Raw genomic sequence first — 17,936 nt, forward strand, 5'->3', positions numbered from 1 at the left:
GGCCCACAATATCTGATACTTACCAATATCTGATAATAAAATGAGAATTTCTTTCTCACGCAGGCCACAGCAATTCTCAAACTGGTTCAGATGCTATGGATTACAAGGAAGAACGAGAAAATAATTTATCTTTATGCGAGTTTTGCATTTTACAGTGTAGCCAAATAATTTTGTTTTATTTTCCACAAATCTACTGTTCTCGCCTAGACTCCCTTAAACAGCAGGAAACAGAGTCTCGGTCCCGGCAAAACCTCTGTTATTTACACCACTGTGAATTCCTTTCATTCACAGTCAGCAAGGCTTGTCCAAACAGTTTTTCAAAGGAATAGTTATCAAACAAACCTTATCTCGCTTGGCAAGTTGCCATGTAACTTGTTTCCAAATGAGGCAAAAGGCAAAACTGGCACAGAGTTTCTCAGAGTCACGGAACGAACGAATTGTTTCCTGCAAAAGCCCAAAAGCCCTGTTCGCTCCTCTTTTATTTCCTATGGGAGGGGCCCAATCACCTCCAAGTGGACCCTGCTTTTTCAGTTGTTCTTGTCTTCTGGCAGCTCTGCACATGCACACACTGGGAACGGGCTCCAGCTGTTCCTCTGCCTCGCTGCTGTCTAGCTCCCTCTCTGCCTCCAATGCAGAGCCCTGATCCCAGCTTTCCCCAGCCCCCAGGACTGGCCCAAGTTCCTCCCCAACCTCCTCACTGTCCAACTCTGCTAGCCGCCAGCAGGCCACAACATCTATCACTTAGTTCTACAAGCTAACAAATAACACTTCCACCACTGACTTTCAGAGCTATGTCAAGTCTAAATGTCTTTAGAGATACTCAATCATCCAGGCCATGGTTGTCCCAAAGCTGTTCTAAAATGCAGTTGCTTTTTGGAAAAGCACCTGTCCTTTGGGTATACCAGGCCTAGCAGTACAGCTCTTCTACACTGTACAGATTCTCAAAGCAGGACATATTTGTGGTCCTCTATACCTAAAGTCATATATATCTTAAAGGGAAAATAAGTATTGGATCCCAGAGAAGAATGGGGTAGACTTTACAAAACAGAATAGAATAGAATTTTATTGGCCAAGTGTGACTGGACACACAAGGAATTTGTTTTGGTGCATAGGCTCTCAGTGTACATAAAAGAAAAAGAAAAAAACCCCTTCATCAAAGGTACAACATTTACAACACAAATGATGGTCATAGGTTGCAATTTAACCCTTAATGATAGCAACAAAAAGTTATAGTGATACAGTCATAAGTGGAAAGAGATTGGTGATGGGAACTATGAGAAGATTAATAGTAGTGTAGATTTAGTAAATAGTTTGACAGTGTTGAAGGAATTATTTGTTTAGCAGAGTGATGGCCTTCGGGAAAAAATTGTTCTTGTGTCTAGTTATTCTGGTGTTCTGGTATGCAATGCTCTATAGTGTTTTGATGGTAGGAGTTGAAACAGTTTATGTCCAGGATGTGAGGGATCTGTAAATATTTTCACGGCATTCTACATATTTAACATTTAAATATTTAACATATTTAAAATATAAAAATATTTAAAATATAAAAATTTAAAATTTAAAATATTTAAATATTTAACAGCATTCTAGAGGAGAGATTTTGATGTCATCAGTCTAGCCGTTACCAATATGTATGGAACTGCAATGATACAACAGGACATCCCTGACTTACAACCACAACTGGGACTGAGGCTTCCGTCGTTAAGGGATGAGTTCATTAAGTGAGCCATGCCTGATTTCTTGACCCTTTTTTTGCCATGGTTGTTAAGCAAATCGTGTGGTTGTTATGCAAAACTGGCCTCCCCTGTTGACTGTGTATCAGGAGTTTGGCTGGGAAGGTTGCAAACGGCAATCACATGATCCCAGGACACTGTCACTGTCATAAACCCACACCCACGCATTGCCACGTGCCCAAATTGTGATCATGTGACCTGCAACGGTCATAAATGTGTGGACAAGTCGTAAGTCACTTTTTTCAGCACCGTCATAACTTCGGGCAGTCGTTAACAAATGGTTGCAAGTCAAGTATTATCTGTAAAAGTAGGAACTGAAGGCCATATAGCAGGGATCCCCAACACCCCCCCCCCCGGTCTGTGGATTAGCACTGGGTTGTTGCATGCCAACAACCGAGTTGCTCAGACAAAGCCCCATGCATGGGATGCAGGGAGCATGCAAAACCAAGCCTCCTCCGGTCCGCGGAAAAACCTTTCCCCATGGAATTGGTCCCTGGTGCCCCAAAGGTTGGGGGTCACTGCCATAACAGAAGCCAGGTTTTGCAACAACTGAATGTAGTTCTCAGTCCTGCTTTAATGAAGCAAATACGGATTTCTCTTATTTGACAAGTGGAAATCATATTCCGTAACACTTTCCACAACTGTCCTTAGAGAAGAAGGAAATTTTTTTAAAAAAAAACAACGTTCGTCACACTTTAAGCTCTGGTGATTATGTTTTACAGATTAGAATATTATCTATTATAAAAGGTTTATTACTATTTTTTCCCATAAGGGAACAGGATGTATAAAAGTCTCCAGCGGAAAAGCTGCAAGGATTGATTCACTCGTCAGAAAGCCGAATCTTCCAAGTTTCTGAGAGATGAGATAAAATGCTGAAACATTTTACATTTCTCACAATATTTGTTTTCCATTTCAGAGGGAGGAAAATGGTCTGGCACAATTAATCTACCAACCTACTGTAATACAGCCAACTCCTACCAACTGAGATATACCGAATTTATTTACAGTTGGGGAGGAACATTGTGACTGACCTACTGCACACTATCGTCAGATTGTTGGTCTAAACGCTGGCACACCTAATGCTATTCCAGTTCTGACCTCCTGACAGATAAATAGAGATGTTTCCCCCCCAGAATCTCATTCATTTGCTGCCCCCAGCCTCTGATGTTCACTCATGTCTGCCTATTACAACCACTTGGCTAGAATACTAGAATAACAGAGTAGGAAGGGGAAACTCTATATCGATGGTTCTCCGTCAAACCCTGCGGGGCCACGATGTTAGTCACAGTGGGTCTGTGCAGACTTGAAGAAATGTTATTATTTAAACCTTGAGCTAAATATTACAGGTCCGTGGCCCTGGTCTTTGGCCACAGAAGATATTCAAGGCAAACACTGCTGGCATCCCAAGGACACCCCGATCAGATGTCCTGGCATTGCAGACTGCTCCCCATAACAAAATGAACAGGGGTGATTGGTGGACGTTTTGGATTGTAGCAGTGGTGGGATTCAAATAATTTAACAACCGGTTCTCTGCCCTAATGATTTCTTCCAACAACCAGTTCGCCAAACTGCTCAGAAAGTTAACAACCGGTTCTCCCGAAGTGGTACCAACTGGCTGAATCCCACTACTGGATTGTAGGTAGCTTGTAAGGAAAGGGGGAATTAACTATGCTTGCTTGTGCGCGGAAAAACCAGAAGTGGTTTTGCTTCTTCTGTGCCAATGTGGTTTATTTATTCAGTAAAGTTTTATACTTCTTGGTAAAATAATGTCTCAGGAGTTTCTTTTTCTGGATTTGCTAACTGGACAGTTGACTGCCCTAAACCATTTCAGACAAATCTCTTCTTGAAAACCTCCAAGTGTTGGAGCCCCCATAACTTCTTGAGGCAAGTGGTTCCACTGATTTAATTGTTCTAACTGGCCATGTTGGGGACTACATTATATGGGCCTATACATGGACAGGTTGCTGGGTAGACTGAATGCCACCACGTGTTTACTGGACCCGTGCCCCTCCTGGCTGGTGCTGGCCACTCGGGAGGTGACACGAGGCTGGCTCCAGGGGATTACGAGTGCTTCCTTGTTGGAGGGAGTCTTTCCGGCCGCCTTGAAAGAGGCGGTGGTGAGGCCCCTCCTCAAGAAGCCTTCCCTGGACCCGGCTGTTTTAGGTAATTATCGTCCGGTCTCCAACCTTCGCTTCGCGGCGAAGGTTGTAGAGAGTATGGTGGCATATCAGTTTCCCCTGCACCTGGAGGAAACTGTCTATCTAGACCCGTTCCAGTCCGGTTTCCGGCCCGGTTACAGCACTGAGACGGCTTTGGTCGCGTTGGTGGATGATCTCTGGAGGGCCAGGGATAGGGGTTGTTCCTCTGCCCTGGTCCTATTAGACCTCTCAGCGGCTTTTGATACCATCGACCATGGTATCCTGCTGCGCCGGTTGGGGGGATTGGGAGTGGGAGGCACCGTTTATCGGTGGTTCTCCTCCTATCTCTCCGACCGGTCGCAGACGGTGGTGACGGGGGGGCAGAGGTCGGCCCGCGCGCCTCACTTGTGGGGTGCCGCAGGGGTCGATTCTCTCGCCCCTTCTGTTCAACATCTATATGAAGCCGCTGGGTGAGATCATCAGTGGTTTCGGTGTGAGGTACCAGCTGTACGCTGATGACACTCAGCTGTACTTTTCCACACCGGGCCACCCCAATGAAGCTATCGAAGTGCTGTCCCGGTGTTTGGAAGCCGTACGGGTCTGGATGGGGAGAAACAGGCTCAAGCTCAATCCCTCCAAGACAGAGTGGCTGTGGATGCCGGCATCCCGGTACAGTCAGCTGAGTCCACGGCTGACTGTCGGGAGCGAGTCACTGGCCCCGATGGAGAGGGTGCGCAATTTGGGCGTTCTCCTGGATGAACGGCTGTCTTTTGATGAACACCTGACGGCCGTCTCCAGGAGAGCTTTCCACCAGGTTCGCCTGGTGCGCCAGTTGCGCCCCTTTCTAGACCGGGATGCCCTATGCACGGTCACTCACGCCCTTGTGACGTCTCGTCTGGATTACTGCAATGCTCTCTACATGGGGCTCCCCTTGAGGGGCATCCGGAGGCTACAGTTAGTCCAGAATGCAGCTGCGCGGGTGATAGAGGGAGCCCCTCGTGGCTCCCGAATGACACCTATCCTGCGCAGGCTGCACTGGCTGCCTGTGGCTTTCCGGGTGCGCTTCAAGGTTTTGGTGAACGTCTTTAAAGCGCTCCATGGCATAGGGCCGGGCTACTTACGGGACCGCCTGCTGCTACGGAATACCTCTCACCGACCCGTGCGCTCTCACAGAGGGACCCCTCAGGCTGCCGCCCGCGCGACAGTGTCGTCTGGCGACGCCCAGGGGAAGGGCCTTCTCTGTGGGGGCTCCCGCCCTCTGGAACGACCTCCCCCCAGGACTTCGTCAACTTCCGGGCCTCCGAACCTTTCGCCGCGAGCTTAAAACTTACTTATTTATCTGCGCTGGCCTGGGTTAGTTTTTAAATTTATGGGTTTTTAAATGGGTTTTAGTTTTAAATTTTAATTGTGGCCAATTTTAATAAGTTTTTTAAGTGTATTTTAAACTGTATTTATATATTGTCTATTTTACTTGGCTGTGAACCGCCCTGAGTCCTTCGGGAGAAGGGCGGTATACAAATTTAATAAATAAATAAATAAATAAATACCCTGGGAATCATCCAGTCATGAGAATATTACTGAATATATAGCTGACTGCTATGGAATTTGTTTTTTGGACAGAGATGCCAAACCTGCTTAACCTCTTTTGGAATATTAGACCCAAGGAATCCAGAGGCAATGCAGAACTGCTATGTCGGGCTTGCAAAAGGAAGAGCATGTTTGTAGTCAACACCATCTTCTCAATTTCATTTGTTTCTTTCTACCTTTTAATCAGTGGTAGGATTCAGCCAGTTCGCAACACTTTGGGAGAACTGGTTGTTAGCTTTCTGAGCAGTCTGGCAAACTGGTTGTTGGAAGACATCATTAGGGAAGAGAACCGGTTGTTAAATTACTTGAATCCCACCACTGCTTTTAATGTTTATTTTTCCATCCTGATTAAATCTTTTGTCTGAGTCATGTAAAAAGCGAACTGAAACTGAAGAAAGAAAAGAGCGTTCCAGGATACCCTGCCCTTTGAAGCTGAAACTGGAAAAGGGCTCTCTCATATCCAGGAAAATTCTGCTTTGCTAAAGTTTTGCTTACCAAGACAGAAAGTAAGCCATTCTTTGACGCTTGCTTTCATTTTAAGAAATAGCCAAAATAACAAAAAAACAACCCAAAAAGTTCTGTGCTACGCACAACGACGAAATTGATTTTAACTCCTTCAAACCACTACCAGTTTTCAGGCTGATTTCATTAGATTGGCCCTGCATATCTCAACTTATAAAGAATCAGAAGAGATTTTTTTTAAAAAGTTATTTAACAATTTCTGATAATTTAATTTCCCTTTTTGCACAAGCCCATTGTGCTAAGAAGAAGCCAATGTGGAATATGTCTACCTCTTTTTCTAACAAAGATCTTACAAGTTGTCAAGGTTGAGAAATATCATTCTAGACCCATTCCAGAGTTTCAGGCCACGCCCCTAACTGTACTCTAGAACAGGGGTCTCCAGCTTTGCTGGCTGAGGAATTTTGGGAGTTGAAGTCCACAGGTCTTAAAGTTGCCAAGGTTGGAGACCCCTGCTCTAGAAAGTTCAAAGTATTTTCATTTCTTTCTGACATGCGACAATGTAGGTGGCAAAGGACTCACCCTTCTAAGATCTCCTCCTTGGCAATATTCCATAGCCAGCAGTGGCAAGTCATTGGGTGCAACATTTTGCATTCCTTCTGGAACATCTCGGGCAGCCACCACATTGGGATGACTTAGACTGTGAGAAAAAAAGAAGGACACATAGAGAATGCACAAAAGCTTGGGAAAACCTGGCACTCAACTCTAAAGTAAAGGCTTTATTGAATGCCGGTGTGTTAAGGGGCTGACATAGAATACTTGGATGCTGTAACTTTGCAAAGGATTCTGGGACACATTCAAGAGCATGCTCTTTATCATTTTAATCCTCTGCTCACATCATTACCCTACGCAAGCAGCACTCTTGTTCCAAATCCTTTCTGTTGTCATGCAGATTAAAGAGACTATTTTAAGCACGTTGTGTTATGCTTTCATTTCCATGTATTCCTAAGAAAAATAAATATATGTAAAATATGACTCTGCCAATCATACAATGCAAGATTAAAATAATTTAAGGTGAATTACCAAAAAACGAGTGAGCAATAAATGATAAGTATTTATACACAAATACATGTAATAGTATAATAATTAAAGATACCATCATTTTGAAAAAGGATTACTGCAGAATTAGTTATTAAATTCCACCACGCAATAAGCAGCAAGACTTCACACTGTACTTTACACACGATCTAAAGATAAATAGCGCAAAAAAAAAAAAAAAGATTTTCCAAAGACAAGCATGAAGGGACCTAACTTCAAACAGACTGTTATTCAGGCCACCCTCTAATCACTTTTTTTATATATAAAAATTGGAATTTACTTCAGAACACTTGGAATGACGCTGTATTTCTTTCTGACATATGATTAATTTCTTGACCTACAGAATATTGTTCTTTCGTTTTGGTAGACCCTTAAGCTTTCTGATGGTCCTGAGCTTGCTTGTTATTTTATGATCACCCAGGATTCATGTAGGGACCTTGCCAGCTCAGAAAGTTTTCTTTTTTAACTGATACATGCATATATTTAATGCTTTACATATATCTCAAAGGCTAGATTTTAAAATGAGATAAGTAATTCTTTTTCAAGTCATGTACAAGGATGCTCAAGACTTTGGATCAGTGGTGAAATCCAAATGTTTTTACTACCGGTTCCGTGGGCGTGGCTTGGTGGGTGTGGTGTGGCTTGATGGCCATGGCAAGGGAAGGATACTGCAAAATCTCCATTCCCACCCCACTCCAGGGGAAGGATACTGAAAAATCCCCATTCCCTCCGTACTCCAGGGGAAGGATACTGAAAAATCCCCATTCCCTCCGCACTCTGGGGCCAGCCAGAAATGGCATTTGCCGGTTCTCCAAACGACTCAAAATTTCCACTACCGGTTCTCCAGAACCTGCTGGATTTTAACCCTGCTTTGGATCATGTTAGCTGTGCCATTTGGTATTTGACATGGCTAAATACTTATGCAACATGATTATAACCTTCATGATAATTGCTAAATCAAATGACTATTTCTCATAATGTTTGTGGAAAGTGGTGTTTTACAGTATTACTCACCGTTTCATGATCTGTATTTCCAAACACCATCTTTCTCTGTTACGGAGGCTCAGCTCCTGACGACACTGTTTGATTGCAATTTGCTCTCCAGTTTCCTATAAAAAGAGGATTTAAAAAAAAATTCTTTCTCCAAAAAATGCAAATAAAATGTGAAGACATTTAAATTCTCAGGAACTGTTAACAGGAGTGTTAAGATGGCTTTATACTTCATGTAAGTCATGGTATGTTTTAGTCATGGTTTATCTTTGTGACGGGCCACTGTATACATTTGATAAATATTTAATCTATTTATTTATTTTTATCACATTTCTATACCGCCCTTCTCCGAAGATTCAGGGCGGTTTACAGCCAAGATAAAATCGCACAGAAACAAACGTTAAGAACATTATTAAAAATCTAATTCAAAATTTGGCCCAATAATTTAAAACTAATAAAATATAAAATAAACCCTAATAAAACCACCCATATTAAATCATGGAGCTAATTGCCATGTCCATCACATAAAATTTCCCAACTTGAAGTTCAATTCCTTAGAAGAGGGCATTCACCTTCTTCATTCAAATCAGGGTTTTTCAACTATGATATGTCTACTGCAGGCGGATCTCAGAAATTGCTTTGGTGGCACACGATAAAGTCCTTGCAAAGTTAAGGCTTCTATGTTTTAGAATAGAATAGAATTTTTTTATTGGCCAAGTGTGATTGGACCCACAAGGAATTTGTCTTGGTGCATAGGCTCTCAGTGTACATAAAAGAAAAGATACCTTCATCAAGGTACAACACTTACAACACTTAATGATAGTCATAGGCTACAAATTTAACACTTAATGATACAACACTTAATGATAGTCATAGGCTACAAATAAGCAATCAGGAAACAATATCAGTATAAATCATAAGGAAAATTTTTTATTGTCTTTGTTCATTATAATAAAAGAATGTCTGTAGACATTGTCTTTCTTACTTTCAACTGCTGACAGTCCCAAATCTGATGAAGTGGCATTTAGAGGGACATGTGCTTGAGAAAGGTCAGTGATAGCTCCTATGTCTGGAACAAAAGACCTCCGGATATTCAGTCCATCCCTATTATACTTTCAAAGTGGATACCCAAAGACTTTAGTGACCGAATAGTTGTACACTATGGCCTTCTTGCTGTTATTTAAATTTATTTGCTGCCCATCTTATTTCAAAGCAACTCTGGGTGGCTTACAGCACAGAAACATTAAAACAATCAAAAATAAGTATTCCTACCCCAATAATTATGGGGGTTATGTTATCTTAAGATTGCTGATTTTTTTTAAAAAAAGTGTTTTATATTTAGGCTTGTTCTTTGTAAGCCACTTGGGAGTTTTGGAAGAAGAGCAGCAATCCAAAATATGCAATAAGAAAGAAATGCTCAAAACCAAAACTCATGGATGCCCTCTATGCTTTCTGAAATTGATTTTTGAAATATATATTTAATTGTACAATGACTTTGTACAAGCTGTTCTGACGGTTCAGAAATGATGGACTGACAGAAGAACATTACAAACCAAGCCCAAAAGCTAGCTAGGAAAAGCTCAAAGCCAAAACCTTTGGCACTTATGGTTATTTACCTCTTTTACATTTCAATTTTATTGATTGTTGTTAACTCTGAACCTCTGCTCTGGAGGTTCAGAAATAGATTACCACGTAGACAAATATTTAAAATTAACTAAACTAGAACACACCAAAAAAGCTAGGAAAAGCTCAAAGCCACTGATGCCATTTGCTCCTTCTGTTATCCGATTCTTTTATATTTGCGGAGTCCTTGCTGTTTTGTTTGCTTGCAAACGTTTTGTTACCAGATTAGGTAACATTTTCTTTGCTCTGTTTATATACAGTAGCTTGTCCAGCCAGTGTTGGTGGGGATCAGTGATGGGTTTCAAATTTTTTTACTACTGCTTCTGTGGGTGTGGCTTGGTGGGTGTGGCATGGCTTGGTGGGCATGGCAGGGGAAGGATACTGCAAAATCTCCATTCCCACCCCACTCTAAGAGAAGGATACTGCAAAATCTTCATTTCCTCCCGATCAGCTGGGACTTAGGAGGCAGAGAATAGATGAGGGCGGGGCCAGTCAGAATTTTTACTACAGGTTCTCCGAACTACTGAAAATTTCCGCTACCGGTTCTCCAGAACTGGTCAGAACCTGCTGAAACCCACCTCTGGTGGGAATGTAGAATTGCAGAAAAAATAATTGCTACCAACCTGCCTTCAATTGAGGACCTGCATACTGCACGAATCAAGAAGAGGGCCGTGAAAATATTTACAGACTCCTCGCATCCAGGACATAAACTGTTTCCATTCCTACCCTCAAAACGACGCTATAGAGCACTGCACACAAGAACAACTAGACACAAGAACAGTTTTTTCCCCGAAGGCCATCACGCTGCTAAACAAATAATTCCATCAACACTGTCAGACTGTTTACTGAATCTGCACTACTATTAATCTTCTCATAGTTCCCATCATCAATCTCTTTCCATTTATGACTGTATGACTATAACTTGTTGCTGGCAATCCTTATGATTTATATTGATAGATTGACCATCAATTGTGTTGTAAATGTTGTACCTTGATGAACGTTTTTTTTTTTTATGTACACTGAGAGCATATGCACCAAGACAAATTCCTTGTGTGTCCAATCACACTTGGCCAATAAAAAATTCTATTCTATTCTATTCTATTCTATTCTATTCTATTCTATTCTATTCTATTCTATTCTATTCTATTCTATTCTATTCTATTCTATGTTGTTTTCTCATTCATAGTTCCTCGATTATGCTGTTGTTTACTGCTTGATTGTTTGTCTGAGTTGATAGTTGTTTCATTAGGGTACTGTTTATTACTTTTTTCAGGTGTTAATCCTTTCTTATCTGGGTGTTGACTGCTGGCAGGGAGGTGTTCTCATCTTTTTATTTCCTTTTTAGCTTTTTTTACTGTCCCTTTTTGAATCGTGTACAAATGTTTCTCTCTATGGGCCTGATGATGGCTGATCTATCCGGGCGCCAGGCTTACAGGAATTCCTTAGCATTTTTCAATTTAGCTTGGTATAGGATGTCTTTGTGAAGTTCAGGGGTTTTTAATCTGTCTTTTGACTGCTAGTTTGCATTCATGGATGCGCTCTGTTAATCTTCCTGTCTGCCCAACGTAGTGTTGTTACAGTCCTTACATTTCATATCGTAGGTGACTCCTATTTTTATTTGTTTTTGTTTTTTTAGTTTACTTATGTTTTGGAGGACTTTGGGTGCCAAAGTGATGCTGCATAGCTGTAATGGTCTTATTTCTGAGATGTTTTTGATATGTACCTTTTCATAGCTTGTATTGGCTGTACTGTAGTGGGCTCAGTTGTCAGGGATTTTTTGCTAAAGTTGCATGGATATTCATATCAAATATGATGTACAGGCAATCTATCTTCTTTTTCTGATATTCTGGATTGCCGCAATGCATTTGTGCTTGTCTGAATAATGTTCTTACGCAGCTCTTGCAAGAAGTTGGGTTTGATATCTCTTTGATAAGAGAAATACTGTGTTCATTAGCTGGTGGAAGTTTTCAATAGACTTGTGTTTCTAATTTCTGCCACGTCCTCTGCTCGCTTCTACTTTCTCCTCTACTTCCCCCTATATTTCTGTTTATTATTTGTAAGATGCTCAGTGTCTTTGGAAAATAAGCAACCTATTTATTAGTTTAATTAATAATGCCCAACTTGTTATCAGACTGAAGGAAGAGAGGAGGCGGTAGGGGCCTGAACTACAAATATTCTTTTCTATCAAGAGAGGAAGTTGCACATAAATCAGCCAGAAAAGAAAGTACTGCAGGAAAGGCTGCTTGAAAACAAAACCACAGAGGGCCTCGGATCCGTAAAGTTACTTTTATATGTCATATATATCACGTTATATATGATATATAGACTCTCTCTGCCTCTGCCTGTCTCTCTCTATATGGGATGGGGGAGCTGATAGATGGATGATGGATAGATAGGTTGACAGATAATCCAAGAATAGAATAGAATAGAATAGAATTCTTTATTGGCCAAGTGTGATTGGACACACAGGAATTTGTCTTGGTGCATATGCTCTCAGTGTACATAAAAAGACAAGATACATTCATCAAGAATCATAAGGTACAACACTTAATGACAGTCATATGGTACAAATAAGCAAATAGATAATAGATAGACATAATACAAGATGGATGGATGGATGGAGATAGAATAGAATAGAATAGAATAGAATTTTATTGGCCAAGTGTGATTGGACACACAAGGAATTTGTCTTGGTGCATATGCTCTCAGTGTACATAAAAGAAAAGATACATTCATCAAGGTACAACATTTACAACACAAGATGTAAAGACAAGATGTCAAGATGATAGAGAAATGAGGGGGAGAGAGAGATGATTGAGATGTAGGTATGATAGATAAGAAATATAGATAGACGATAGATACAGATAAGATAAATAGAGTGAGATATAGATGATTGATATAGATATGATAGATAAGAGATATAGACAATAGATACAGATATAAAGATATAGATGATTGATGATTGATAAGATATAGATATGATAGATAAGAAATATAGATAGACGATAGATACAGATAAGATAGTGAGATATAGATGATTGATATAGATATGATAGATAGACAATAGATACAGATATATATAGATGATTGATGATTGATAAGATATAGATATGATAGATAAGAAATATAGACGATAGATACAGATATATATATATAGAGATATAGATGATTGATATAGATATGATAGATAAGAGATATAGACAATAGATACAGATATATAGAGATATAGATATTGATGATTGATATAGATATGATAGATAAGAAATATAGACGATACAGATAGATAGATAGATTGATATAAATATGATAGATAAGAGAAATAGATAAGACAATAGATACAGATATATAGAGATATAGATGATAGATAAGAGATATAGACAATAGATACAGATATATAGATATAGATGATAGATGATTTAGATATGATAGATAAGAGATATAGATAGACGATAGATACAGACATATATATATATATATATATATATATATATATATATATATATATATATATATAGAGAGAGAGATGATTGATAGATAAGACAGACAGACAGATGATAGAACACAGACACAGAGAGATTTTTAAATTCTGTTTTGATCTGGCTTATATTTAAAAGAGTTTATTTCCTCTCAGAGGCGGAGGAAAAGAAGGAAACCCCAGATCTAAGGAAAGAGTTAGAAGAGGAAGGTCCGTCAGGAAGGAAAAGCCGGGAAAGGCGGGACCCCCCCCCCCAAAGACCCCTCTCTCCTTTTTGGGGGGCGGGGGGGAAAAAGGGGGGCGGAGCCTCATTGTGGCTCGAGGGCGCCCGCGGGCAAAAGCCTCCCCCCTCCCCCTCCCCCGGCCTTTTTCCCGCCAATTCCTGTCAGGCGCGCGCCAGACCTTCCCCTCCCCTCCCCTCCCCGGCCTTTTTCCCGCCAATTCCTGTCAGGCGCGCGCCAGACCTTCCCCCCCTCCCCCTCCCCCGGCCTTTTTCCCGCCAATTCCTGTCAGGCCCGCTCACCTTGTGCTGCCAGCGGAGGACGTTGCCGAAGCCGCCGGTGCCCAGCCGCTCGCGCATCTCCCACGGGCCGCAGCTGCTCAGAGGCTGCAGGGGCGCCGGCGGCGAGGGAGAGGGCGAAGGAGTGGGCGGCGGCGGCGGCGGCGGAGAAGGCGGCATGGCTGGGCCGGAGAAGGCCGGTGAGAGCAGCCGGGAGGTGAGGTCGTCGTCGTCGCCGCCGCCTCAGCAGCAGCAGCCGCGCTAGGCCCGGCAGCGGCCACTTCCGCGTCGTGAGGAGGAAAGAGGGCGGCGGCGGCGGCGGCAGCCTGGAGGCCGGGTCTTAAAGGAGCAGCTCTGGAGGAGGCGGAGAGGCCGCCGAGCTGAGGCCCGGCGTCGGGGTCGAGCTACGGATGAGGGAAGGCCCGCGGAGGCTCCGGCCTGCAGAGCCACAGCCGGCCGCTAGAGGGCGGCGAAGAGCACAGTTCTCCTGAGACTGGGCTGCCCCCTGTTGGCCGCCCGAGGCTTTGCAGAGCCACCTGTCGCCCCCCCTCCCAGTGTACTCTACAGTACAGCAGTTCATTTAGTGACCGTTCAAAGTGGCCACGGCGCTGGAAAAAAAAGTGACTTACCTCTGTTTTTTTTTCACACTTAACAGCCTTTGCAGCGTCCCCTTAATCACCTCATCAAAACTCAGGCGCTTGGTTGAAGCTGATTCATATTTACGACGGTCGCTGCGTCCCAGGGTCGTGGGATCCCTTTTTGCAACTTCCCTTTGCAAGCAAAAGAGGAAGGGAAAGCTGGGTTCACTTAATGACCGCGTTAAAATACAGCAGGGGTTCATTTTAACCGGGGTTAAGAAAGGTCGTAAAATGGGGCAAAACTCACTCAACTCGTGTCTCACTTAACAATAGACAATAGAATAACGTTATTGTCCTGGGTTCACACAACGTGCTGAATTCTAACCCAGTTTTTATAGTGCGCCAACCAACTAACCATATTTTGTTCTGCTCCAAGGCCTGGTTCACTTTGCAGATTAAAACAAAGTTTAGATTCTCAGAACACACTGACTCAAAAATTATTCAATCTTGTTTTAACCTTGTATAGCAGCTTGTTTAAATGCAGCAGCTCACTCAATATTATCTGCTAGCTACATTGTATCAATCCAGCCATAGGGCCACAGAATAGAATAGAATAGAATAGAATAGAATAGAATAGAATAGAATAGACTTTTTTTATTGGCCAAGTGTGATTGGACACACAAGGAATTTGTCTTGGTGCATATGCTCTCGGTGTACATAAAAGAAAAGACACATTCATCAAGGTACAACACTTAATGATAGTCATAGGCTACAATTAAGCAATCGGGAAACAATCTATCAGTATAAATCGTAAGGATACAAGCAACAAAGTTACAGTCATACAGTTATAAGTGAAAGGAGAAGGGAGATAGGAACGATAAGTTTATAGTGCAGATTTAGTGACTAGTTTGACAGTGTTGAGGGAATTATTTGTATAGCAGAATGATGGCATTCAGGAAAAAACTGTTCTTGTGTCTCATTGTTCTGATGTGCAGTGTTCTGTAGCGTCGTTTTGAGGGTAGGAGTTGAAACAGCTTATGTCCAGGATGCGAGGGGTCTGTAAATATTTTCACAGCCCTCTTTTTGACTCGTGAAGTATGCAGGTCCTCAATGGAAGGCCGGTTGGTAGCCATTGTTTTTTCTGCAGTTCTAATTATCCTCTGAAGTCTGTGTCTGTCTTGTTTGCAGAACCAAACCAGACAGTTATAGAGGTGCAGATGACAGACTTATTGACTCAATTGTGCAAATCCATAAGTCATGATTCATGGAATTATGGGTCACTTTTCAGATTAAGGAGTACAGAAGGATAATTTTACAGTGGGAAAGTCAGCCAGTTAGTGTAATATAGTGCATGCAGTCTTTTGTAGTAATCAAATGATTTCAGCTGTGACCTGGGTCCTACAATCATCATAAGCCTGGAATTATTTAATTATGCTTTGTTGAATAAACCAAAATGCTGAGTTTTAATACAACTAGCCACAAAGCATAACAGCCCATACAAAACCAGCCATAACAATTAAAAACACAACAGGGGTTCCACTTAGACAATAATCCCAGGCCTGAGAACAAGGAGAAGTCTTAAGGACCTTCTGGAACCCCAGGAGATGGATGCCATCTGCATCCCTGGAGAGATGCAGTTCCAGAGGGTAAGGGCTGGGACAGAAGACACACTTAGCACAACTGTTTGATGGATTAAACTGGCTGTTTAATTGAGGGGATCCAAGACATACTAGTCTGCCTGAATGTATTAAGTGGGCAGAAATGGCTGAAGACTGGTAATCCTGCAGCTAATCAGGTCCTGTAACATAAAAGGATTTTATAGGTGACAGCCAGCACCTTGAATTGCTGTTAACACTGAAAATAACCATTTAGGAAAAAGGCAAAAATAGATCATTGACATATCCAGTTTCCATAGTATAGTATACCCTAATCCAATCATTCCTAGTAATACTGTAAGTGAAAGCTAAGCAAACCACATAATGGCTAAGCAGAACGTGTGATCCAGCTTTCTTCTGATCTAGTCCTTACACCTGATTGATGTAATGTGATTTTTAATAATCACATCTTGCTTGATACAAGCAAATAAAAATACATTTTTGTTTTCATGTTCTGAAACTTTTCCATTAATCTGCCTTGTTTAGCAAATCTGTGTTGCCTTCAGCTTCTTCAGCAGTTGTAACCAACTGACTTTCCATGGATGGAAAACCTGTGCAAAGCAGCTCAGTTCTCCTTCAATTAATTGCAGATTATTTGAAAAGACTGAGATAATTTGGAATTTTTTAAGAATGTGATTTGTGCACATTTACAAAATGGCTGCCCTAGTGGCATAAGCAACAATAAAACATCAATTTACCACAAGAAATGGTAGTTCCCTGCCTGTTAGCTTCCCAGTTTGTTTTCAGTTGCTACAAATATAACTGTTAATTCATCATGGAACTGAGGTATATATTTCCAAGGAATAAAAATTCCAAAATAAAAATAAATGGCCTCACATCTTACAGGCGGAATGTTCTCACGCTGGATTTTCCATTGTAAACTAATATCAGTGTCCAGAGAAAATGACAATTTCTTTCAGCCCCTCCCATGTCTACACTAGTGTATTTTTTCCTGTTATAGCTAACAACAGCTAATCTAAGAGGTTTCTGTGCTCTTAAAATGGTTGGATAAGGCAAATATATCTGATTTTAGCTTGTAAATATTCCATAATCAATTGCACTGTGCATATCACGATGAGGGATTATCATGGTGTAGTCCTATTATGACAGCTCCAATTACAGAAGCTGTAGGGAGACTGGATATCTCTCTGGCTCTGAGATGATAATTTTAGAACACATAATTATGGCTCTGTGATCTGTACTGATATTATAACTCGCTGCTTTTCATTTACCAAATACTTTTGGCAATCAGTATTTGTCTATCACCAATTGTCAGAGTCTATCTTTTGTGGTAGCCCTCTGAACTATAGTCTGTATAGTTTGTATATATTGAGCATGGCATGAGGGCTTCATTAAGAATCTTATACCTCATAAGTGTCACAATTTCCTTTTCCCTCAACTTGTGGCACCTGAAGTCATTTTATGAAGTCATTTTAAGACTGGAAAGGGCTACATGTTTTTGAAAAGTGCTAAGAAGTGAGCAATGTTTTGGATATGGCCACTTTGTCATTCTCTTACGTAGGAGCAGTAATGCTGGCTCACTATCATAACAATAGTTGCAGGATGGAGGGAAACTTCCTCTCTAATTTTTGGCTTCAGAAGTGATTGCATAACCCATCTATTAAATTATCTGGAAATTCTGCATGACATCTATGAGATTCAGTCTCAAGTTTCTTCATATTGATGTTAGTGTCAATATGCTAGATGATTTCAAAACACTAGATAAATCCGTGGAAATTAAGTCAGTCAAGAACAAACACAGGCCTAGGCAGCCTCCTGTGCAGGATCTAAGCTAGAGCCATTTTTTGCGGGATTACACAGTTGTGGTTCTCAAATTCTGCTGTACTGCTGCCTTATCTTGGCAGAGTGTTGTTATTGGGAGGGACAAGCAAAGAACATTGGGAATGTTACCAAGAGGATGTAATCCCAGCTGAGTCACCAGAGCAAGAAGGTTACTTCAGCTGTCCACCTAAACTAAAGCAAGCAGGCACTACGTTGAGTAGCAGTCACATAGAAATATTCTGGAGGTAGATGATTACTTGGGTGACAAAGATATGGGCATCATTTCATATTGTGCAGGAGAAGGCAATGGTAAGATATT

The 17,936-nt window shown here is 41.5% G+C and overlaps 1 protein-coding gene across 1 annotated transcript in view; it reads right to left on the reverse strand.

Moving 5' to 3' along the window:
- The window catches only part of IKBKB (inhibitor of nuclear factor kappa B kinase subunit beta), a 37,506-nt gene extending 23,452 nt beyond the window's left edge, over positions 1 to 14,054 (reverse strand). Inside the window, exons 1-4 of the mRNA XM_058194516.1 lie at positions 13,627 to 14,054; positions 8,030 to 8,124; positions 6,500 to 6,617; positions 24 to 93 (exon numbers count right to left, since the gene is read on the reverse strand). Of these exons, the coding sequence (XP_058050499.1) occupies positions 24 to 93; positions 6,500 to 6,617; positions 8,030 to 8,124; positions 13,627 to 13,782 (439 nt within the window). The 5' untranslated portion in view covers positions 13,783 to 14,054. The remainder of the gene's footprint in view (positions 1 to 23; positions 94 to 6,499; positions 6,618 to 8,029; positions 8,125 to 13,626) is intronic.
- Between the last annotated feature and the right edge of the window lie 3,882 nt (positions 14,055 to 17,936).

The sequence above is a fragment of the Ahaetulla prasina genome, chromosome 9 (genome assembly GCF_028640845.1).
Source record: "Ahaetulla prasina isolate Xishuangbanna chromosome 9, ASM2864084v1, whole genome shotgun sequence".
Lineage (NCBI taxonomy): Eukaryota > Metazoa > Chordata > Lepidosauria > Squamata > Colubridae > Ahaetulla > Ahaetulla prasina.